The following is a 26,843-nucleotide window of genomic DNA, read 5'->3' as shown; positions in this document are numbered from 1 at the left end:
TAAAATCTTTCTGTATCAAATTGACGTCATATGCTGAGAAAGAGGTCCCCCAGCCTACAGGTGACAGAAAGTGATATCCACCACTGAGCGTAGGTTGTATATTAGTCCTTCCTTCTGTTTAATTTATTCAACTATGATAGAACAGCGTCAAGTGAAATCAGTGGTGGGATACATGGAAAAGGAAGTCATTTTGTCCAGACTTATTATTTATACATTTAAACACTCATTCTTATATGAAAACAATTCAGCAAGACAATATAAATGTTAATGATGATTTACAGTAGATAGCTTGGCTTATAGGAAGCAATAGCACGGTACAACTGATTAACAAACTGTGAATTTTATAACGCAGGAGGGACTGCTTCTGCTTCAAAGGAAACCAAGATGTTGGGGTGGATTGTATATTAATAATCATGGAATCTTGCATTTCAGGGGAAGGGGATGATGTTACCCATCTTTGAGCAGATTGTTTGTTATTCATCTCAGATATGAACTAGGATTTACTGATGGCAGGAAGATATAGGGCTCATTGGAAGGTGTGTTATTTTCAGTCACTTCAGATGTTATGATTTAGCTAGTAGACAGTTGAATATCAAGCGATTTGCCTCATTCATCTCTATAACACTAAGGGGCAGTAACCAGATACCGTAGTTCTACCGTGCTAACCTACAAATTACTATTATTCCTATAAACAAGCACATCTCGTGAAAAGAGGGAAGTATATTTCAGAGAAGCAGAAGTCATAGAACAAGAGGTTGTGTGCTGAAGCTGGAGGGTGGTAGGGTAAGTGTGAAGATGTACTTATTTACAGAAAGGGTAGTAGATTTGTGCAATACTTTCCCGTGAGAGCTGGTACATGCTAATACAGTAAAGGAATACAAAAATGCTTGATAGACATAAGGCTATCTTAAATATGAAAGGACACCAAGGATTGAATAGGGTCTGAGTTTTTACAGCAGATTCTGTAGGAAAATGCACAGACTATATGGGCTGACCAGTACCTATCTGCTATCAAATTCTAATGTTTCTAACATGAACCAGTATTTTGCTTCAGAATTTTTTTTTTTTTTTAAATCAAACACATATTGACAAAAATCCTAATTCAAAAGTCACCAACAGAGCTACATTATAGACAGACTTGTACAATTAATGCAAGTTGGATTCCAGTTGGAAAAATGTTAGTTTGTAAACCAGTCACTATTTTATAAATGTACAAAGAAATAAAAAATCAGTAAGAACTTCAACTGGGCTTCCTCCCCCCTTTCCCCTGTATGTAGTTTGTTTTAGGATGGCTGAGTTTAGAATACCGAGATTTAGTTACCCATAACTGGCTGCCCAATTAATTTATCATGTCACTCGAACCCAGAAATGTTACGAAGAACAATAAACCCAACAGGCTGATCAACCCTTATGGGGAGAAAAGGGGATCATTGTTAAGTAAACGTGTAATTTAATTAATTAATTAACTCTTTAAGATGCAGCCCATGTAATCCAGTTGTAAAATGCTATTTGCATATGGCTGGTGACCAGGGAGGCGCGAGTTTCCCCCCTCTCCCTTTAAGCTATTTACCTGTAATGAACGAATGACGAGAGGACAGTTTTGGAGGTATAAAGGCCGCGGCTTTGTTTATTAACAATGACAACTGGAGATAGCTACTGTCCCAGTGCTCGGTGCTAGGTAACACAATGGGGGGGAGCGCCCGGAAGTATGTCCCAGTGACATGCCCCCTCCGGCAGGACGAGCACCTACCCCCCCCACCCTCAACTGCCGCCGCGACAAAGCAAATTGGCCCAACTATGACCCCTCCACCTGGATCTTTCCGTCTTTGTTTTTCGCCACCGATATATCTTAGGCTTCTGCAAAATAAAGAGATGTTAACACAGGTCCCAGGGATTCCGTTAATCCCTAAACTAAACAACGGGATGGGTGGGTGGGAATCTGTTGCGAGCCAGGAACAAGTAACCGATCCTTGTTCCTGGCCACAGGTTTAACCCCCACAGGCCCCTTCCCTGGCCTGCCTCCGGCCGCTCCTGCGGCCAACCCGGTTCGGGGAGGCCGCGCCCACCGGTCACAGGCTGTGCCGCCCAATTGTGCTGGCCCGCTTTTTAGTAACCAGGTGAAGAGGTTAGGTGTGCGTGGAAAGGGCTGTTAAAGATTAATTCTGTCTAATGTAAAAATAATAAGGGACATATGTATCGAGGCAAACATGGTGCAAATTCTAGGGCAATAAATACACCATATGTATCAAAGAACAAAAACCTGGTTGTAATCAAAAGAAAGTTTATTTGCTATATCTGGAGCAATGCTTTTTGCCCCAGAATTGCCCCATTTTTGCCTTGATACATAGACCCTTTGGATAAAGTTGATGTTTTTCAACTGCAGCAAAATTGAAGTACATTGTGTTTTGTTTTTATAAAATGCACCTCTCTCCTCAACATAACTTTAATTGCCTAAAAGAACACTGTGCTCTACCTTCTGATTCTGATTAAGATGATCTCGCTTTCCTCAGTCATGCTGTAGAATTTTAGATAAATCTTTTTGGATATCAGTAAAAAAAAGTTTTGTTTTATTTTGTTTTTTGTTCTTCCTGAGTTTCTGAACAAAAGCTTTTAATTTTTCTTTTGTGGAGCAGGTTTTTTTTCTGACTTGAAGGCAAAAATATTCTTTTATTTTGCCATTAGCTGTGTATCCTTTTCAGCCAAAAGAAACACACACAAAATCACAGAAACATGCTTTATAGAAACAATGTATGTTGTTAGGAACATTTTCCTTCCAAAATGGTTGGCATGCAGAAAGAAACAGCGGGATAACTTTCTTTTAACACTTTAGTGCTGATGTGGCCAGCGATACAATTGTAAGACTGTATAACATCCTGTCATAATTAAAAGTACCCAGTAGAAATAGTACATTATTCTGCCTTTCTTAATTTAAGATGCATGCCATTCAGTCATGAAAACATGTCAGGACCTTTATAAACATGTCAGACATGCTGCTTTCCAAGCCATTTTATATACTGTAATGTGTATTGTGTCATTAAAAGTATGCCTCATTTGACTTGTTTCAATTTAATCTTTAAGAATACCCCAAAGGCCTGCTTTCAAACATAAGCAAAACCGAAAAAATGCAATCTTCTAGTAACCTTGTCTGTGGCAGTGTCTAGTTAGTAACAATCCTGCCTGACCTTAGACACAAGCTATTGTTAAGGGTATGATACATTTACATATTTTGCAATAAAACATCAGTCATTTGCATTACAGTGTCAAGTTTTATTTGATTCTTCCACCTAAAAATGACTCATTTTCCTTTCTTGTATTTTAAAAACCAACTACTCTAAGCTTGTTTGAGAATAATCAAAAATTGGCCATTTAGCTAGAAGTCATTTTCTTTTCAAAAGGCAAATGTTATTTAATCTTTCAGCTGTTCATTGTGCCATCATAAATACTTTCTTTTCAGCACAGTTGTGGGGACTGAAATGAGCCCACTAATTGCCTCCCATTTCGACTGACATGTGGTGGTTTAGTGGAAAAAGAACACAGCAGGGAGAAGGAAATAGGAGGCTGAGAAAATGAGAGCTAATTATTTTCACTGCCTCATGTCAGGCTCTGTGTCAGCCTTGTTTTTACAAACTGGAAGGTTTAGCACTAAATAAAACAAACTGGCGTCATGTTTTTATATACTGGCAGTGTCATGGAAGCAGCTGCACATCTCAAAGACAATATAATGCCTGCATTCGCACGGACACCATCTGACAGTCACTGTGAGCCACTGCTAATGAGGATATCACAGTGGTGCCAAGTGAAAGGTGCTGAATTATGTATGATTTTTCATCAGTGCAGCAATAGTCCTTTACATCATTATGACACATTGTTTTCCTGAAGAGATTAAAACATCCTTAGTCCCAGACCCTGGAAAACCTATATGGGCTAAAAGACGTTATTAATGGAATTTTTGGGGAGAGCTTCTTGTGGGTTTCTTTTCGGTTAAGAATATCTCATGGGACAAAGCTGTGGAGGGTCGCGACACTGTAGCTATAAAGAAGAGAAGCAAATTATCCGCACTTGTATGATCTAGCTTTTAAATCCAACATAATAAAGCGAAACAGGGTTTAACATAATGATAAATAACCCAGGTGCCATCGATGAATGTTCAACTGTTATGACTCTGAAACAGCAGGTCTCAACAGCTGAGATAGATAATAGCAAAGAATTTACAGGAGCTATTGGGAGCTCAGATCAACAACATGTTACTACTTTTAATAGCAGCGTGAACAGCATTTTTTCATATTTTCTGTTTCATCTCATGTACCATCCATCACTTCTCAATGCCCAGTTGCCTGCTAAGAAATCTATTTTCCCACTGAATCTGAAAAAGTTTATTACAGTCACACAGCGTTTGAAAGCACAGGACTGGCTTGTTCAGGACAAGGCTCTCTATAGCACAGGCTACAATTTACCATTTACAGAACTAGAAAGGGAAAGGATGTGCTGCATAATTATGATTCCATGGTGCACAATATAAACCAGTGAATAGAATTGAGTTGTTCAGTTACGTTTGATTTGACTAGGCGACAAATATTCACAAGAACTACTATCAGCATTCATCACCTAGTCTATCTATAAGCCATCCAATCTCTGGGATGCTCAAGTTGGACACCAGATCCAGAAATGTATTGGGGGGGGGGGGGAGGGGTGTAGTAGGTAAGTACAAAAATCTGCTATGTAATATTTTAAAGAAAACATAGTTGTGGTGATTTGAAGCCTCGCATGCGGTCTGCAGTAATTCTTGACGTACGTGGGGCTTTAATACAGATTTCTGTAAACCAGGACGTTTGGTAGCTTTAAAGCGACATTCCTTGCTAGGGTTTATAATTTTTTTTTTAATTTAACGGTTATAAAGCAAGTGATCCCCTGAGCCGAGTATTCCTGATATACTTACCTCCATAGGTGCTGCCGCTTACTTTCTTATTATTAAAACTCCAGTGGCACGCCGGGCCTATAGGGCTTCCTATTAACCAGAGTGCCTCAGGAGATGTAAACCTCTATTTTGTTTCCCCTTCATTTTGTATGGGATGATACGGGAGGCACCTTTGGAGGTGGGGTGCCGAGAGTTGAAACAAACAGTTCAGCTCCAGATACTCCATACTTCCCACCTATGTACATAAGAAAAATGTAAACGAGTAGGCAGAACTACACCTTTAATACTATTTATACTAATTTGTACTATCACAACCTATGTGATATTTGGTCTATCATGAATCTTCATCCTTAAGATTTAATCTATTAATGCAAACTAATTGAAATTTGATGAAATGCTACACACATTTTAATAGTTTATTGCAGTATTTTAAAGCGGCAATCCAAGCTGGCTATTATTGTTTCTCCTTTATTTTTCCATAGGCGTGAAGCAGGGGGTCTCCGGAGCTGAACCCCATTAATTTCAGCTCCGGGGATCCCCTGCTTTTGGAGATACTTACCTCCATAGAGGGTGCCAGTACGCCGCTCTGGCTTGCTAGCTGGGGTCCACGTAATGGTCGCTTTTCAAAGCTCCGTGCCCTGTAGGCCAATAGGAAGCTGTGATGTCATCCAGTTCTGCTTCCTATTGGCCAACGTGACGCGGGAGCTTTAAATCTGCAGAAGATACTGGCACCCCCTTCAGAGGTAACTATCTCTGGAAGCAGGGGGTCCCTGGAGCCAAAATTAAAGAGGTTCTACTCACTCTGGAGACCCCCTGCTTCAATCCTTAAAGGAAAAACTAATTTTGTTAAAGAAAGGGTGTAAGCTTTTTTTTGAACTCCTTTTAAAATGGTTGAGGACTTTAACTTACACTAGATGAACATCATTTTTACAGCAAATTCATTCTTATGTGAAATGGCCAAAGGGTAATAATTTTTTTAGAAAGAAAGTATTGATTTATTATTATACAAAACAATATAGCCGATTGCAACATTATGGGGATAAATTGATCCCTCAAAAGTAATACTTCTAGAACAAAAAAAAAAAGTCCATCAAAGATATTCTAATCTTTAACCAATTTGCTGCCATATAGGCTGGCAAAATAATGCAGCTCAATGTGTGGCAGGCCCCACTCGCAGCAAAGGGATTGACCAGTTGACCAAGATCTGTACCTGGGCTTGTCCCTTTAAAACACTGCAATGAAAACACATTTAAGATTGTGCACCTTCCATTCACTCTGCAGTAAATATTTATTTGCCACATTAGTCAGAACATTAAAACCAGCAGAAATCTGTCCGGACATATTAGGATACTGCATTTTGCCAAACTGAATGTTTCACACAACTTCTGGTGGCGTTTTTTTATTCCATTTTTGAAGTTGTGTTATGATATGCAATTCTTAGATAAATGGCTCTGTACAAGAGCAAGCATTTTGCAGAACATTGCAATGAGTTTTTCTTTTCTTTCTTTGCTTCAGCCTAAACTAGTCTGATTATCCCAGAGGTTCAATGACAATGTTTTTACGGCTAAGTTCAAAAGGGTAATGTTTTACCTGTAGTACTTTCAGTTTTCCCATTATCTGACCACATACATCAATGCAGAAACCCTGCAAAGTGTAAATCTGTTGTGAACGGTCAAAACATAACGTAAATGTATAACAGATATTCCTAAAATGTATGACAGAAAATCATGTTTCAATGCTCATCTTTAGATGACTGCCACATTAACTTTTCATAGTTTTCTCATTTGATGTAGTCAGAAGAAAATGAGAATGCTTTGATAAACTTTGATTAAACATCACTGAATATAAGTATTGGAAGGAGGGGTGGATTTGTGTAATAACCTCCCAACCGAGGTGGAGACATAAGGCTAATTATAAATATGTAATATAGCCAAGGATATAACAGGGTCTAAGGCTTTACAATAGGTAGAAAAATGGGAAGACAATGTGGTTCTCATCTGCAGTCAGATTTTATATCTATTGAACACAAAGATATTGCAATCCAAAAGAATTTGGAACAAATGGTTAATTTAAGGATCTTACAGCCAAGAGCTACAGGACAGGGCAACTATGAAATTATCTTTTCATGATCCTCAATATTTATAGTGTTCCTGCTTTATGACTACACATTCATTGTATATTACAGGGGTGGTCAACTCCAGTTCTCAAGGGCCACCAGCAGGTCAGGTTTTAAGGATATCCCTGTTTCAGCACAGGTGGCTCAATTAGCCTGCTGAAGCAGGGATATCCTTAAAACCCAACTTGTTGATGACCCTTGAGGACTGGAGTTGGCCACTCCTGGTGTATTAGAAACAGGTCACGCTCTTATCCATCATACTGTACTCATTGTATTGTGTGTCGGTACATTTAAAAAATGTATATTTGTTTACTAAAAAGTCACGTTTGCTAAGCTTTTTGGCTCAAATCTCTGTATTTTATTTCAACTTCAGGATTGTAAATGGAAGATGTACATGGAGCTAGACGGAGATGAAATTGCCATAACTTACATAAAAGATGTGACATTCAACTCAATTCAACCAGATATAGAGATTCTAAAGATGACAAAAGTAAGACTTTTTGTTTGTCAAAGTATTATTAGGATCTGTGCAATGCTGAATTCAATAATAATCTTCAGAAATCACACGTTATGACTTTTTATGCGTATCATTTTAAATACTGTAGACAAGAGTATTTGTATGGATATAACTTTAACCTAGGGAAACGTATGCTTATACATCAAATGTATCATATACTGTTTCAACTCTGCCCTCTCCCAGGCTAACAAAACCTACTTTTCTTCACTAATCAACACTCACAAGTCTAACCCATTCCTCCTCTTATCTGTCTTTGACTCTCTACTCAGACTACCTTCTGTTACCTGTTTTTCTTCCTCCATTTCACCTCAGAACTTTGCTGACTATTTCAAGACAGAGGTGGATTCCATTCGGCAAGGCATCTCCTCTGTATCCTCCTCCCATTCTATACTTCTTCCAACTCTCCTCCTGCCTTCCTCAACTCTTTTTCCTCTGTAACAGAGGAGGATGTGTCACTACTGATCTCCTCTTCCCCCCTTGACCCATTCCCTCCCATTTCCTGAAACCTCTCGCTTATACTCTAATTGAGTGTTTTTCAACAGGGGTTCCTAGGAACCCTTGGGTTCCCCGGACATCCCTAAAGGGTTCCCTGACATTTTTAGGTCTTTTGAAAATGGTACCAAATACAGAAGAATTTACAATGCATTTTATCTCTGACGCGCTATTAGAGAGGGTTGGGGTTCCTTACAATGTATCTGATCTCAGACGCGCTATTAGAGAGGGTTGGGGTTCAGCAGATTTTCACATAGGGTTCCTTAACCAAAAAAAGGTTGGAAATCACTGACCTAGATATATGCAGAATTTTCAAAGTAATTTGGGAACCAGGTGAAATATGCCCATTTTTTATCGTTAAAAGTTTCACAAAGATCTGACGGCTTCACCAAAATTCTCGTCTCTCGCTCTTTTGATCTATAGTCTGGATTAAGTAGCCTAAAAGGGTTTAGGGAATCTGGTCCTAATTCCATCCCTTGTCAGGAAATTATGGTGACATTTTGTTCATTTTCACACAAATGTGACCTTTTGCGAAAAATTGCACAAAAAATTGCACAAAAAATTGCACAAAACTTGTGAAAATGTACAGAAAATTTGTGAAAATGTTTGCAATGCATTTTATAAGTCATTGCACATCTCTACATATAACCCTTTTGAAATGTAGGTTTCAAAAGCAAGACGAAAAGAATATGCAATAGGTCTACATTTGTATTACAAGAAAATCTACATTGATTTATCTGATTCTGGAATGAAGAAGGATTTATAGATTTACAGAGCAGCCATCAGAAAATACATTTAACATAAAAAATGGACTCATTATGATTCAATATACATTCACATCATTGTAACAGTGGGTCACCCGTGCTAATGTTGGATTTTTTTATTACCCATCCCACACCAGTACACACATGTAGGTTACTGTAGCACCTCCCTCTAGCTAGGACAAAACAAATGTTGACCCAAGAAGGTGAATATAAGATAACTGTCTCCTCTGCTCAGTAGTTTCGCTCTTGCTTATGTGCAATTCTGTTCAATGGGACATTACTTTTTGGGCCAGAGTTGCCTGCTGTTTATTCATGTGCTTCATTACTGTCTTCATGGGGATTTCATGCCATGAAGATACGAGGCAATTCACTCATCTATAACCATAAACTTGGAATTCAATCTAGTTTATATTTTTCCTCCTCTCTCAATGACTAACATGGGGTAAAAAAAATAAAAAATAAGACAGAGACAGTCATTGTATTTCTTTTAGTTTGGCACAGGAGGGCTTGTTTTTTTAGATATCATAAATATCTTATAACCTTCTTGTCAGTTACCCAAGAGGGAGAATTTGCTCTCACAAAGTCCCATACGTCATCACAAGTTCCCAACCAACATGCATTGAACCTGTGGGCTTGAAATTTGAAAGGAAAACTCTTCTTCAAGCATAAAGGTCCAATGTGTTCCACAGAGTAATCAGACTTCATAAACTGCGGAATCAAAAAACAAGAGATCTCGGACACCATTTCAAGATCCAAGATTTTGGAGTTCCTACAGGCAGGTTTTGGAAAAGGTTTTATATCGTCATCAATTAAAATACAAATTGCATTAACAGGTGCTTTAAGAGGAGAATCTCTTATATATCATACATTGGTTCATTGGTTTTTATCTTGTGGTCCTCTAATCGGTCTGGAAAAGTTAACTAATCTGCCGGGGAACCTGGGGAAACCCTGGTGGGCCCCAAGACCTGTTAGGCTCTTTCATATCTGGCTGGCAACAAGTACCCTTCCCAGCTTCTTTTGAGCCTTGCCAAGGGAAAAGCAGGGCAGAGAAGGGGGGTCATCACATGTTAACAGATTTTCAAAAAGGTCCGCACATTCATTTGAAAATATTTAGGGGTCCACAAATGAAAAAAAGGTTAAAAACCATTGCTCAAGTCATAAGGCTATTCTCAACATAAGACCTTTGTTCAAAGACTAATCTAGTACTTAACGTGTCGTGTGCATCGCCATTTGGCATCTTCTTTAAGTTTCACTTAGAATATTGTCCTTCAAGATAACATTTTATTTGCAGCTAGAAGGATAGCACAGTTACAAGCTCTTTTATCCTACCTTACTTTTGTACTTAAGCGTCATTACCTATGGAAGCCAGTTACATTCCATATACCTAAGATTCAGCTCTTGGAGAAAGTAGGGCAGGCCTTTGTCCTCTTCCCAGGATCAAGGAAAGGAGAGGCAGCTTCAAAATCTTCAATTGCCATGTGGATTACAGATCCTATCAGCATTGCATATAGGGAATCTAAAGCAGATCCAGCTCACACCACGAAAGCCAATTCTACGAGAGCAATGACAATATTTGGAGCAGAAAAAAAGTCAGATTCATCACTTGCAGATATTTGCAAAGCACCAACCTTATCCAACATTCATGCATTGCCAGAAATAGAAAACTGCAGTTCAAGCAATATCCTACATGGTTTTTTTTTTTTTTTTTTTTTTTTTTAATAAATCAGTTCTGTACTATAAGAAAATACTTGTAGCATTTAAAAAAACAAAAAAAACAAATCTTGCTCACAGAACTTTGACTGGCAGTGCAGCAGAAGAGGACCCAAGATGCATTTAGTGAACCCCTGAGCCAAATCTTCGCCAATCGATCGGCAACTAGCTAATCACTGTGTAGATTGTATTGATGCACATATTTAATTTTTTTTTTTTTTTTTAAAAGACCGCTTGGACTGCAGCTTGAAAACTGGATGTGACCACATCAGCAGACACAAGATTTGGGAGGAAAGTTTTAGGCTGCACTTATAGCGCCGGCGAAAGCAACGCAACGTCATGTCAAAACAAATGCATTGCCACCGTCGCGTGTGCTTATAGTAAGCGCGACGCAACGGCTTGGTCGCGATCGCTGGAAGTCATCTCAATTTGATTTTTCCAGCGACCGCAGCCTGACTTCACCATCGCCGGCACTATACACCATAGCCTTAGAAGCAGTACTAATAGCTTTTATTTTCTTCCACCCTCCTCTTGTGTGTGGATATTGTTGAAGAAATTTCCCACGTGTGTACTTCTACTTCATGAAAATGTCCCGATCACGTGACCGTGAGAATCAAATGTATAGGAGACACCGGCCCCCACATAACGGGGCCTGTATCTCAGGAAGCAGGGGATCCCGAGCCTGAAACCAATGCAGTTCTGCTCCGGAGACCCCCTGCTCATCTACACTAGTGCTAAAATGTATATTAAAAAATATTTAGTAAGCACCAATAAACAACCCACCCCCTGTGACTCCCCCCCCCCCCCCCATAAAACCATTATTTATTTTTTATACACACAATTAATACCACAGGCCAGCGGGGGTCCCCGGGTGGTCCCGACCAATGTCCGCAGGCCCCACAGCGCACCCTGGGGGGTACCCACGGGTGTCTGGGGGCCTCTGGGTCGTACCCGCTAGGCTCCGTGGCCTCCAGGTGCTCCCTGTGTTCCAAGGGTGTTCCCTGCAGGTGTCTGGGGGTCCCCGGGTCATCTCCACAGGTGTCTGGGGGCCCATGGGTGGTTCCCACGGGAGTCTGGGGGCCCTCGGGTGGTTTCCACGGGAGTCTGGGCGCCCTCGGGTGGTCCCCGTGGGTCCCCCACAGCTGTGGGGCCCCCGTTTCGTCTCCGCAGCTGTCCCCCATAAGTCCTCAGGTGGTACCCGTGGGCATCCGGTGGGGTCCCTGCTGCCTGCAGTACCAATCCTATATGTAAAAAATAAAAACATGGCCTACATTTCAATAAATACACATCCCCTCCCCTACCAAACACATACAGTACAGAAATGGGCAAAATAACTATTATCTAGATAATAGATTATTTGCCCATTATTAAACACAACATTAACCAACATAAATAAAGTAAATAAAACCGTTCTACTTACCCCAGCCAATATGAAGGGCGTCTTCATCAGGATAGCGCAGGGCCATGTCCTCCGTTGCCAGATAAATACATAGCAAAATACATTCTAATGTCCCCTAGCCCCTTAATCACCTTAGCGGTTAATAACCGCTATCGTAATGAAGGGGTTAACCCATCCTGCCCCGCTACCCACCCGGGAGGCCTAACCACCCACCCCGGACCCACTATACCCACCCTGTACCCATTGAGTAGTATAGTGGTACATCATACCCATATAATATATGCCTGATAAGCCACTATAGCACTCAATGGGCACCCTAATCAAAATACATTAATGCACAAAAGACACAATAATAAAACATACAAAAACACCCCAATTCAATAAAATAAAACACTAGCCAACACATGCAATTAATACAAGCACTAACCAGCACAACAATGAATTAATTCCACCATTAACCAACAAAGCACTTAATGAATAAAACAACTCGGCTAAACAACAAGGAATTAATTCAACCATTAACCAACAAAGCAATTAATTAATAAAACAACTTGGTTAAACAACCATTAAAAGCAGCACCCAACACAAGACATGATTAATTTAAAAAAGAAAATCAATCGCAAAAAAAGTTAAAAATAAGGTAGCAAAATGACAAACAATTACATCCACATAATAAACACACATAGAAAAAAACCACACTGTAAATGCATTTTTCCTGCATCAGATTCATGCCGAGGGTCTCCAAGTGCTTCACTCCAGAATGGGTCCGGACAGGAGGTCAGAGTGTGTGTGTTTGTGTGTGTGTGTAAGTGGGAGTGTGTGTAAGTGGGAGTGTGTGTAAGTGGGTGTGTGTGTAAATTGGAGTGTATGTGTAGGTGGGTGTGTGTGTGTGTGTGTGTGTGTGTGTGTGTGTGTGTGTGTGTGTGTGTGTGTGTGTGTGTGTGTGTGTGTGTGTGTGTGTGTGTAAGCGGGATTGTGTGTGTGTAAGCGGGATTGTGTGTGTGTAAGCGGGATTGTGTGTGTAAGCGGAAGTGTGTGTGTAAATTGGAGTTTGTGTAAGTGCGAGTGTGTGTGTAAATGGGAGTGTGTGTGTATGCATGTAAGTGGGAGTGTGCATAAGTGTGTGTGTAATGGGAGAGTGGGAGAGTGGGAGAGTGTGTGTGTGTGTGTGTGTGTGTGTGTGTGTGTGTGTGTGTGTGTGTGTGTGTGTGTGTGTGTGTGTGTGTGTGTGTGTGTGTGAGAGAGTGTGTGTGTAAGTGGGAGAGTGTGTGTAAGTGGGAGAGTGTGTGTAAGTGGGAGAGTGTGTGTAAGTGGGAGAGTGTGTGTAAGTGGGAGAGTGTGTGTAAGTGGGAGAGTGTGTGTAAGTGGGAGAGTGTGCGTGTATGTGTGTGTGTAAGAGGGACAGTGTGCACCTATTCTCTCCTAGATCCTCTACAATCTAGCTTCCGCACTGCTCACTCCACTGAAACAGCCCTCACTAAAATAACTAATGACCTCCATGCTGCCAAAGACAAAGATCATTACACTCTGCTCATACAACTCGACCTCTCTACAGCATTTGATACTGTGGACCACCCTCTTCTTCACATTCTCCATACCCTTGGTATCCGAAACAGAGCTCTATCCTAAATTTCCTCTTATGTCTCTCATTGTACTTTCAGTGTCTCATTTGCTAACTCCTCGTCCTCTGTCAATCTCTCTGTGGTTGTACCCCGGGGCTGTCCTGTAACCTCTTCTCTTTTCCCTTTACACACTCACTTTAGGTGACCTTATCACATCTCTTGGGTGCAATATCACCTCTATGCTGATGATACACAAATTTACCTTTCAACCCCTGACCTTGCACCTGCTGTACAGACTAAAGCCTCCTAATGTCTCTCCGCTATATCATCCTGGATAGCCCTCTATCGACTGAAACTTAACATGTCAAAGACGGAACTTCTCATACATCCTCTCAAGCCTGGCCCTACTGCCCCCTTCTACATTAATGTTGGCAGCACTATCAAAAACACAATATGAAAAGCACGCTGCTTAGGTGTCACATTTGACTCCTCCCTCACATTCACAATGGAGCTAAAACCTGTCGTTTTTGTCTCTGTAATATTGCAAAGATACGCCCTTTCGTCTGTTGCTCTACTGCTAAAACGTTAACTCGGGCACACATTCTCTCCTGCCTCGACTATTGTAGCCTTCTACCGTCCAGCCTTCCTGTCTCCCCTACAATCTATCCTAAATGCTTGTGCTAGAATCACTTTACTCTCTCCAAAATATGTCTCAGCACCTCTCCTGGCTTCCTATTAAATCCCGTATTACTTAAAAAATTTCCTCTTCTCTTTCCTAATTTCTCGCTACACACCGGCACGACTCTTGCGTTCTGCTCAAGGATGTCTTCTGTCTACCCCTTTTGTATCTAAAGCCCTCTCCCACCTAAAATCTTTCTCACTCACTGCCCCACACCTCTGGAATGCCCATCCCCTCAATATTCGACTGGCACCCTCTCTTTACACCTTTACGACCTTTCTTAAAACATATGTCAACGAAGCATATGGATAGCTCTGCTGCCTGATACTATACATCTCATATGCACCCCATTTTTTAAGTAGCAGGTTTTGTTCATGTACATGTGTAGGACAGGGCTATTGACACCATTCTCCCTCCATAGCAGAGGTAAATGAGAATTTTCACGGCATACTGGTCATGCCGTGAAGTGGCTGCAAGCCTATAACTCTTTGGCCAAAGGGTTTAACTAAATGACTCTAACACATGAAAATACTAACATTGAAGTATTTAACTATGTATTTTGTCACATTGGATGTAGCATTGGGTATTTTTGTCCTTTAGTTAAGCCCTTCGGCCAAAGCATTATAAGCCTGCAGCCACGTCATGGCATGGCCAGTATGCAGGTCCTAACACTACCTGTGAAAATTCTCATTTATCTCTGCTGGAGGGAGAAAGGCCTCAGTGGACCTGTCCTGCACAGGAACAACCATCTACTTAAAAAGTGGCTATGGGGTGAGCTTAAACCCTGGGAGGAGGGGGCACTAACCTCAAATAAACTGATACCAGTTGAAAATTAAAATTAATAAACACCCAATCCCAGCAAGCTCTAACCCCACAACCCACCACATAGTAAGGATAATTAAACCGGTTTTGGAAAACCTCTCTGGAAGACATATAGATGCACTCACGGGTTATCTTCACAAAGGTTTAAGACAATTAAGTAAACATGAATGAATGGGGTTACAATTAAAGTAACGAGATTTAGATCAAATCAAGCCTATACTTATAGCTGTTTTTTTAATTGTTTTTCTTTTTGTACCTGTTAACAAAATATTACAGTCAGATGTATTTTTGTTCATTGTTTCTTCAGCCACCATTTGTAATGGAGAAGTGGATTGTGGGAATATCAGAGAATGAAACCGTTGAGTGCAATGTGACATATGAGGTGAGTGATTACAAAAACAATAGCACGTACAAATCAAATGGGAAGTGTTTGCAGAACTTCACTATAGACAATGGGTCCTCCCTTTCAGTTATATTTTTTACCTGGCAGGTCTCAGATGTGTGAATAAAAACACAAATGCAATAATGGCATCCATATCTATAACCATATCTATCTTACTATTGGTTGGAGTGAGTCTGCAAAATACTTGCAATGTTTTGTGTTTCCCTGTATCAGCAACAGTACAGGTAATGATGGTATGACGTGTAATTGTGTAATTATACAAGTGTCTGGCTTCTCAAAAAATAAAAAGACTACTTGCCCTATTGCTGCACATCATATATTTATTGAAAGTAAAGAAATACGTTATACATCATGGTCCATACATTTCACTGCACATTCACTGCACATGGCACATGAAGAATATTCTGCCAAATCATTGAGAGACAGTCTGAAACCCAACAACTGATAGTGAGAATGAGAGACACAGGTATGTAGGCTGCCACCAATTTCCTAGATATTTTAACCAAGGGTTTTATTTCTGCAGTGGAGCAGCTCTGCTAAAATGTTTTGGTCAATTTACATGCAAATATTTATAAAGGTTTTTTGTTTTTAATGTGATCTTTTTCCAATAGAGTGATGTCAGAACTCCTAAATTTACAAGGCACATTCACAAAATTCACTCGAACATGTTGAAAATGCAAGACGCAGTGAAGTCAGTCCAACTCGCAATAAAGCCGTCACTGCAAAACTCAGAAAGCAGGCTCAGCAACAATGACTCAAGTAAGCTTATACATTTACAAAGCAAAATTAATTTACAAATATATTGTATTAAATAGCGCTCTCTCTGAGGTACTTTTTGCCGGGTTTATAATAAGAATTTATCAATTTATTGAATGATTGTACCGTACCTATTATTACTAGGGGAAAATTGTGAAAACCCCATTGTATAAATTAGGAGTACACACAAATCTGGCATTGAATGGATTCTCAATATCTTTATAATACTAGTCAAACATTGAACTTTGAATGTAATTTACAGCTAACTTAAATAAAGATCTGAGTTAGCAACACATAATATTGAAACTCAACTCATATACTTACACCAGCTTAATTGTTCACTGTATGAGTCATACATTGCCATGTTTCCATAGCTCTAAATACTTACCCAGCACTAGTCCAGCAGTAAGCACAGATACAGTTGTCAACATATTCCATATCTAACCAATGCAACGTTAGTACACAATCATTTTGTGTAATCTATAGTTCTATTTTCCTTTCCGGACATTCAATCTTGTGGGTTACAATCCCAAATACCACCACTGTGATGTGCAGATGTTGTAGCCTTTTTGAAAATATTAGTGCATATGACCTAATGAACATTCAATCGACCTAATGAACATTCAATCAAGGCTTTACGCCATTCTATAAAGGGTCTCCCTGTAATTAATCCAATGTCCCCACACACAAAAAAACGACTTTTTCTATTCCCTTACCCTATTCCAGTGGTTTCCAACCTTTTTTTGGTTAAGGAATCCCAAGTGAAATTCTGAGGAACCCCAACCGTCTCTAATAGCGCATCTGTCATCAGATGCATTGTACATTCTTTTGTATTTTATACAATTTTTTATATGAGGGATGTTCGGGGAACCCAAGGGTTCCTAGGAACCATGGTTGAAAAACACTGCCCTATTCATACAAAGGATTTGACATTTTGCTCTTATTTTCAAATATGTACAAGAGGGGTACGCCCGCAAAAGCCGGATGTGTGATATGTAATGATGGTGCTCCCTAGGTAAATAGCAGACAATAGAAACTCTAAGAAAATGTAACCTAGCAAGGGCACTCAATCAAAACCTGGATGTATTGTGATGAATTAAAACAAATATCTTTATTAATATCCACTTAAAATAAAGGTTGTTAAAACGATCATTAAACATAAATGTGTATCCTGTAGTTCAAACCCTGAGATAAGAGTCCAGGATACAAAGAAGGGTGAAGGGGTGAATTAATCCCCTCACTTGCTGTGTCTGGAAGGTATACCAGAGACTCGCAAATTGGTACTAAATGTCCACTGTCCTTATAATAAGAACAAAAAATAGTATCTAATCAGTACCAAACTACTGCAGCATGTTCCAAGGCAGATGGGGGGAAGAGTAAGTGCATACTAATTGAGGGACCCTTGTCAGGTATGCCTATTTGTAACCCCTTGATGGTAATATACCTGTAGGGTTAACACCATATAGTGTGGTAACCCGCATACAAACAAGATGAGATATGTCTACCAGGTGGATATGACCTATGTATACAGCTGGTTAGCACCTATAGTATATATCTATTTGTGATCAGGAGGTGCTTAGTATACAGTGTGGTTGTGACCTGGGAGTATTCTTGTGATGTAGTATACTGTTGCAAGCTATGGCTAAAATGCCTCAAGCTAAGTGCAAAACGTATAAACACATATAATTGGCAAGCTGGTGTACAGGAGTAGTGATGTAGACTTATAGCCTGATGGACTCTGATGCTGTGATGTGCAGCGGTGTAAAGACCCTGCAAACACCCAGCAATAGTAATCTGAGTCCAGGTTCCGTATGCGTAAGGATAATAGCTGCAAGAGGTACTGAAAGATGGTATCCCTATATGAGCCCTTAGACCGTCAATCTAGTAATAATCTAGTGATAATATAGTTGAACTAAGAGCTATAGCACACAAGCAGGTGCCGACTGTAGTATGAGTCTTAATAAAGTGTGTAATATGCGAAACGCGCGTGTCGGCAACGGGTGCACGCCAGGAGTCCCTTGACTACAGCTGGGAACTAGCCAACAATACTAGTCGGCACCTGCTTGCGTGCTATAGCTCTTAGTTCAACTATATAATCACTAGATTGACGGTCTAAAGGCGCATATAGGGATACCATCTTTCAGTACCTCTTGCAGCTATTACCCATACGCAAACAGAACCTGGACTCAGATTACTATTGCTGAGTGTTTGCAGGGTCTTTACACCGCTGCACATCACAGCATCAGAGTTGTCATAGCATCATATGGCTATAAGCCATACTGGCAGGTTACTCTAGAGCACAGGAGGTTGTTTACGAGCGCTTGTACCCGACATCGGAGGGTCTCAGATCGGGAACACTGCAGCTTTACTACAGGTTATGTACTCCAGTCTTACATCACTACTCCTGTACACCAGCTTGCCAATTATATGTGTTTATACGTTTTGCACTTGGCTTGAGGCATTTTAGCCATAGCTTGCAACAGTATACTACATCACAAGTATGCTCCCAGGTCACAACCACACTGTATACTAAGCACCTCCTGATCACAAATAGATATATACTATAGGTGCTAACCATCTGTATACATAGGTCAAATCCACCTGGTAGACATATCTCGTCTTGTTTGTATGCAGGTTACCACACTATATGGTGTTAACCCTACAGGTATATTACCATAAAGGGGTTACAAGTAGGCAGACCTGACAAGGGCCCCTCAATTAGTATGTACCTACTCTTCCCCCCCATCTGCCTTGGAACATGCTGCAGTAGTTTGGTACTGATTAGATACTATTTTTTGTTCTTATAAGGACAGTGGACATTTAGTACCAATTTGCAAGTCTCTGGTATACCTCCAGACACAGCAAGTGAAGGGATTTATTCACCGTTTCACCCTTCTTTGTATCCTGGACTCTTATCTCAGGGTCTGAACTACAGGATACACATTTATGTTTAATGATCGTTTTAACAACCTTTATTTTAAGTGGATATTAATAAAGATATTTGTTTTAATTCATCATAATACATCCAGGTTTTGATTGAGTGCCCTTACTAGGTTACATTTTCTTAGAGTTTCTTATTTTCAAATAAACAGAAGAGAAGTTGGAGGCAAAGTTAAATTAGATACAAGTCATTAGCTTCCAAAAGATGCCTAGCTGTATTTGGCTGGAATAAGTGGCACTTACAGGTGATGTGAATTAAGAGTTCCAAAACTTTTCAAATGGTCTAATTCTTGCCACCAAGGGGCAGTGTTTCCCGTTTAGAGATAAAAATGTTTGCAGAGTATTAAGCAACATTAAAACCAATTAGGAGCGTTCTTTTTGGTACATTTGAGGCAGATTTTTAAAGGATGGTGTTTGGAAACTATAACAAATGTTGGAGACAACAATTTTCTAACAGTACTGATAAAAAATAGTGTGCCCCTTTATATTCCATATCTCCTGCTTTAATAACATAGTCTAGGAGTGACAGTATATGTTACTGGCACATAAAAGGCAAAATGAATTAAATATGCCTCAATTTAATCATTAACGATCGTTAATCTAAAAAAACAGATTTCAGACACAGGTATATCGGATAAAGAGTCAAATATCAATTAAAGTATACACATATGTTTTGTAGCTGTAAGTTAGTGAATGTCATCATAAAATACATTCGAGTTTAAGATCACTGTGACACCAAGTGCTACTTTTTAAATTCATATCAGTCATTTGTCCCACCTCTTATTATTATTATATTATGGGCAATCTCTTATTTATAGACTACTTCTACAAAGTTTGCCTACATGATTGCAATTCATATATTTATTTCTCCAAGTACGGCTAATAAAGGGTCCATTGATATTATTTCTAGTGTTATATTACCTTTATCATTCGTTAAACTCACTTGTTCCATATACACATTTGCACATTGAGGAGGTCATTGTATATTGACCAAAGTGGCCAATCGCATTCAGACAATATAGTTGCCCCTGAAAGTTTTACAATGAAAAGTGGCTGCAACCGTGGCCTGTTTCATAGATATTTAACGGGACAGCTATAAACCAACAACACACTAGTAATCCCATTTTTACACTCATCCTTATCTCCAACACATTTATTTAGTGCCATTTGGTTATGCAGAGCACATCAGTTATGGTATATGCATACCATACATTTAAACTAGGTGCTTTATAACCACTAAAAGACAGTTATAGTGAGAACCTGCCAAGTTAAGTATAGTGTATAGACACCAGTTTCCTGTCACCTCTCCAACCCTACAGCAGAATTTCCCTGGCTGATCATAAGAGATAAAGGGAGACTCTTTTACCGTGGTCTCACTTACCCGCATTCCTTTATCAGTCCCCGAGCTTTAGAAACATTTTCACTCTCAAACTTATTTTATGTGTATTTTAAAATAACATAACTGTAAGGGGGCTCTTTACTGATGTCTCCCGGCTGTAACACTGGTGCAAAAAAAAAAACAGCACCCTATTGATTAAAGAAAAGGAACCAAACTCAAACCAATTGGAGTTTTTCCTTTGCAATTCTTTTGCCTCAGCTTTAAATCCAGGAGGATTTCATAAATATCCCCTTAAAGCAGCAATACGGTTAACTTAAAAAAATATTACTGGTTTGAAGCAGGGGGTTTCCGGAGCCGACACCCCCATTAATTTTAGCTCTGGGGACCACCTGCTTCCAGAGAGACGTATCTCTGTAGTAGGTGCCGGTATCTCTGCGGAGTTTAAAGTTGCAGATCACGCGGGCCAATAGAAAGCCGCACCGGATGACATCATAGTTTCCTTGTGGCCCGTGTGACGCAGGACATTTAAGCCACCATTAGATTAAGGAACACAGTTTCTCTGCTTGCAGAGGTACCGGAGCCACTACAGAGGTATGTATCTCTAGATACAGGGGATCCCCAGAGCTGAAATGAATGGGGTTCAGCTCCGAGAATCCCTGCTTCAAACACGCAATAAAATGTTTATATATATATATATATATATATATATATATTTTTTTAGTTAACCCGTATTGCTGCTTTGAGTTATTGGACCTTTAATGTTTTGAGATCGAATTAATCCTATTTCAGGCAGGGTAGGTGATACATTTTGTGGAGATGCACCAACTTTTGTTGTCTGCAGAAGTGAATGCACGTGGCACCTCATGTAGCATTCAAGCTGGAACATACATTGTTCCGCAGTACATGCTGCAGGCTGAAGCTTCTGTGTGAGGACAATTATACAAATCTGCTTGCTTTGTGCTCTTGCTGAAGCTGATAAAACAAAATGTGTTGTTGAGGGGAAAAAAAGTTGATAAAAGAAAACAGCTGAGGTAATAAAGAAAGGGAAAATCAAAATATTAAATAAAAGAAACACAAATAAATGAATACAACTAAATTAGAAATGCCGACAAAAATAAAAACGTACAATGTTCTGCAAATAAACATTTAGCAAAATACAGCACTTGCCCATTAAAAAGTGGGGGGGGGGGGGGGCGGGGGAATGTAGTCTAAAGATTTGTCGAATTTCTTTTTTTTTTTCAATCCCCTTTTAAAATCACAGTTAGTTTAAAATCATAGTTCTATAACCAAATAAACATCTGATTTTTTTTTTCCCTTTGAGAATACAAGTAAGGTATCATATGGGCTACAGAATCATTACTTTTACAAAATGAAATAGCAACCGTTTGTACACATGGCTGTGAGCCATAAGGCCTCGAACATGGTACAAAATACAGCGCAGAGCCGGGCTGACACTCATGCTCTCCTGCTCAAGTAGGAGCTTTTTTGTGTCCTGGCATGAGCGTCAGCGAGCGCGCTTGTGAGGCGGGGCTAGCGCGCCACGTCACTGCGCCGACGTCACGGAGTGCCATTGGCTTTTGCCGGTCACGTGACCGGCCCTCAGCGCGAAAAATTAAATAAACTGTCGGATGCAATTCCACACGCCTCCGCACGCCTGCGGAAGCGCCATCTAAAGCCGTCCTCAGTAGGGATGGTGGGGGTAAGTGTTGCGGCTCAGCGCTGTCTTTTTGACCATGGACCCGGCCTAAATAAAATATACAAGCTCTCATCAGCTGCACCAGACAAGTAGGGAATAATCCTTAAACAATGTGAATACTGTACAAAATGTCAACAAAAAACTGAGCTGACGCTGACACACACACACACACACACACACACACACACACACACACACACACACACACACACACACACACACACACACACACACACACACACACACACGGTTTACAGAATGTTATAATGGGAGTAAAATATCCCTCCTCCAGTTATGTGCCTGATGGTGAAAGATCTTTTATGGATGGCAACGTTTTAGAAAGCAAAAAAAAAGGAATGTACCATAGTGTACACTAGCCAGAAAAGGGAATTGTGAAAGGAGCCTCTTGTAAAACTACTGACAACTAGAGATGTGCAAACTGTGCACAAAAGTTTGTGAACTCGAGACGATTTGCCATTTTCCATGGCAAAAAATAAATAAAATATTAGTTAAAACCCAGCTAAGTTTGCCCCCAAAATGTGCTTTTACAGGTGCAAATCTTAATTTCTTGCAGATGTTGATTGTCAGTGGATCTACACGTTAAGAATGCGTCAGACGGTCACTCATGCATCTCCTCAGCATGGTGGTGGTTTACTTCGCGGCCAGTCATCCAGCCTATCAAACCTATCCCAGATTTTGCCATACCTTCACAACCAAGAATCTTATGCTGCTGCTGTAAGACGAGCACGTGTTACTTCAACTTTACAGATTACACCTATTAACTATTCTCGCAGCTCGTCGCCCACTCAGTTTGGATTGAGTAAGAATTTGTCTTCCTTGTCAGTCCAAAGCTCCAAAGGTAGCAGCGCCTCCAGTACAGCCTCTGATAGTCCTTCTGAGCGAGAGAAATCACGAGGCACGATGAATAATAGATATTACCATGAAACTACCCAAAGCCCATCCATGCAAAGGAGAAGTGATGGGAGAAGCCCACATGTTAGCACTGGGAAGGCTTACAAGTCTTATCCATTGGCACACAGTCATCCGAAGTCCCATGAACATAGACATCAGAGAACTAGTCAACACCAAAACAGGCCCATTCCAGGAATGCCAGTCAAAATAGAGACTGCCACTGCTGCTAATGAAGAAGATAGTAAGATTAATGATAGTGGATGGATAAAAGTGGAATATTCCAAAAAAAGTCATAGGCAACCCGTGACTAGTAAGTCAAACAAAGACAGAACCAAAATGTCTGGACGTGGTCGGCGATAAATATAAAAGTAGGATTATTATTTATTTAAAAAAAAGTTTAGATAACTTAATTAGACTATACACATCAAATGCACAATGCTATATATATATATATATATAGAGAGAGAGAGAGAGAGAGAGAGAGAGAGAGAGAGAGAGAGAGAGAGAGAGAGAGAGAGAGAGAGAGAGAGAGAGACACTTCATTTTTTTTATACATGCAATTTCAAAATAGGACTAGATTGTGACCCTTTCACGAAAAGGTTTTTTTTTTTCATGTCTTTTTAAAGTAAGAAGTTCCTAATCATCCTTTTTTTATGACTAAAATGTTTTTCAAATGACACTTTAGTGACAACAAACAGTGATGTTGCTCGCCATTTTAAATTAATTTTAGGGCACTCTACAGAACTCAATTGAAATCTGTAATCTTTCCCTTGATATAAGTACCACTAGTGGCACTCAACAGCCCTTGGACATTAAGGACACAATAGAGTTTGTTTATGGATTTAAAAGGAAATAATTACAATTAGGCAGAAAAGAGGCTGCTGGCAGGAGAAGTCCAGTTACTTTATTATGGTGGATTGCTATAAACGTTAATTACAATAGGTGGAGAGTACAGCACGCTTTATGTACAGTATCCAACTCAATAGAAATCGGTCAAGTGGTAAGAATACTGTATGTGCATTCAATGTATAACTGTAGCTAACAAAGGTAGGGGAATGGTTAATTTTACTCTTCACTGTTGACTTAAAGGATGAGGTCACTACAGGAAACATGTTATGCTAAGCCATAGAATGAAATAAAACAGGAATCCGCTGCTGACAGTATATACCATCAAGAAAAGCTATGTCCTCACTTCATTAGAATGGTATATATAATCTGATTGTGAGGACTGGTTTGTGTTTGACTGTAAGCAAACTAAATTAACACTGCCTTTTCATATAGTGAAAGTGATCAGGGCTTCCTGGAATAGGGCACAGAACAAACTGCTTTTGAAGTATAATTGAATTAGAGTGTGGCGACTTATCCCAAGGGTGTTCCACGAAATCTTGTTTTTTTATGAGACAAAGCGAGTATTTATCACATCATAACACAGGGACAAAAACAGTCGAGATCATGCTGTCACTGAACTGTCAATGTCATTTGCTTACTTAGAAAAATTAAATCAACCTTAAACGGAAAATTGTACTTATTTGTGTTCTGTGAAAAATGTATATGTTTTTCTTTGCAGAAGGCCCTGTGAAGTGCACTCTTATTAAATACTTGTTGTTGCACAATCTTATGTTTGGCTAATGATGGCAGGATAAATGCTTTACAAGCAATGATAAAACGAGAAACAATAGTGAATGATAATTTACTTGAAGAGTATCAACAAACAGTCTTGTACTATTTTGATTATTTTAAAAAATGTACTCAGTCACCCAATGTATTTTATTAAACATGCTACCGAAATTTTTTGTCTGGCCTGAGGTGGTACTGTGAGTTTAGTTCAAGGAATTGAAAATCCATGTTTTTTTTTTTTTTCAGGCAGTAAATCATAGCCCTGCTGCATCAAGATAGTCAGCAGCTGGAGATCATGGTAGATAATAGGCAGGAACTTCTGGGATGCTAGCCCTTTACAATACACTTTAATAGAGCTAGACTACACTGGCATTTTACCAACTAGAACCAGACAGGTGGCAACCTTACTCATTATGTTTAAAGTATAGATATGTCGTTTCACAGTCACTTTTAAACAATGTATCTCTTGCTGAGTATTCATCCACGGAAACATCTATATCTATGATTTTCGGCTTTTGTGCTCATTATAATTGTAATAATACAAGCAGAGATGGTTGTAAGTAATCAAATCAGTTGCTGGTCTACAGAGAAAACACTATCATTTATGTTCATTTTGATTGGTGGCAATCACTGTAATGGCTGTTACAGTAATAAGATGCACAAGAAAATATGTACCACTGTATACCTGTTTCATAAAGGCTTTTTAGAATGACAGAAACCAAATCTAGAACTTAAAGGGAAATAATGAAAAAAAGAAAAAAAAGACTTTGTTTTTGTGCCTGCCTTGATTATGGCCTGTATTAGTTTATTGGCATAATAAAGGTGCAATAATGACCACAATCAACTTCGAACTGAACACATGATAGGAATGAGTGGTCAATTATTACTACTACACTAAATGTTTCCCAATACAATCTCAAAATCTACTGAGTTATTAACAAGTGTAGTTCTAAAGATTGTCTCTGTATCAGATGTTCTGGTTGCGATTTCGTCCCCTGCTTATCTCACCAGGACTGTTTATTGCCAGTGACATTACCAGCCGCAGCTATGGAGGTGGGGGGCGGAGCTGTGAACGGGGGGGGGAGTGGAGTTGTGAACGTGGGGGGAGGGGAACGGAGTTGTGAACGGGGGGGAGCCGCATTCATGTGCAGGGGGGGACCGGATTGCTGTGAACGGGGGAGAAAAAGAGGGGAAGGGGAGAGAGAGAGATATATATTAACAGACATTCCCAGCTAGCTCAAACTCCCACACCCACCACATCATGAATATATATTTATGTCAAAAAGAGTGCTACTGGGCGTGGCAAATGTATACATATATACAGTGTTCGACAAACCTATACATTTGCACGCCCCGGGCGAGTGGATTTAACATCGTGGCGAGCTGCTATTGGCCCAAGCAGCACACGTGTGGTACTAGGTGGCGAGTAGATTTTTTGGTGATTTGTCGACCACTGCATATATATATAACGGAAATAGCCGTGTTAGTCCAGTTGCGATAGTGCAGAATAAATGAATACTTCAGTATTAGGTGATACCTTTTTTTATTTGGACTAACAATTGAAATCATAGGACAAGCTTTCGAGAGTATTTCGAGAGTGAAAAGAAAAACAGATGTAGATAAGGTAGGATGAGAAAGTGATGTTTGAAGACATTGGAAGTGTAATGTCACTGTATTTATTCTGATATATATATATACACACACACCCATCTCAAACCCGTTATAGCACGATCCGCTACAACGCGGATCTGAGTGTGGCTCCCGATTTATAAACATCTCCAAGGGTTTTTTTTTTAAATAACTTTCAATGCTTAATTGAATTACCCGGCATCTGCAACTCTTTCCTCTCTGCAGCACTCTACTGCACAATGCAATCCAATAGATGTTAAGTTTATTTATAGAGTCAGATTCATCACACCAACCCTGTAGTGTAGCAGCTAGAGAATTGGCGCTAGCATATGAAGGGTCATGGGTTCGATTCCTGCATGTGTATTATACAAAATGTATTCGTGGTAGCAATTTCACGATCCCGGTTATAACACGATCCCGGTTATAACGCAGTCTCATTATGTGGACCCTGAGAACGGGGTTCAGACACACATATGGTAAATAACCCTAGGATTTTTAAGGCCATGCTAAGAGACATAAAGTTAAGATATTAAGGGAATAGAAGCAGGTCCTTAAAAATCCTAGGGTTATTTACC

General features: G+C 39.8%; 1 protein-coding gene across 2 annotated transcripts in view; it reads left to right on the top strand.

The window, feature by feature from the left end:
• MAP3K20 (mitogen-activated protein kinase kinase kinase 20) overlaps positions 1 to 24,804 on the top strand; it is a 162,838-nt gene extending 138,034 nt beyond the window's left edge. For both annotated transcript variants that reach the window (XM_075609048.1, XM_075609047.1), the window contains exons 17-20: positions 7,405 to 7,521; positions 15,284 to 15,358; positions 15,991 to 16,138; positions 22,685 to 24,804. In XM_075609048.1, coding sequence (XP_075465163.1) covers positions 7,405 to 7,521; positions 15,284 to 15,358; positions 15,991 to 16,138; positions 22,685 to 23,382 — 1,038 coding nt within the window. In that variant the 3' untranslated portion in view covers positions 23,383 to 24,804. The remainder of the gene's footprint in view (positions 1 to 7,404; positions 7,522 to 15,283; positions 15,359 to 15,990; positions 16,139 to 22,684) is intronic.
• The last annotated feature ends 2,039 nt before the right edge of the window (positions 24,805 to 26,843 follow it).

Source organism: Ascaphus truei, chromosome 7, assembly GCF_040206685.1.
Source record: "Ascaphus truei isolate aAscTru1 chromosome 7, aAscTru1.hap1, whole genome shotgun sequence".
Taxonomy (NCBI): Eukaryota; Metazoa; Chordata; class Amphibia; order Anura; family Ascaphidae; genus Ascaphus; species Ascaphus truei.
This window is presented reverse-complemented; position numbering and strand designations above follow the sequence as displayed.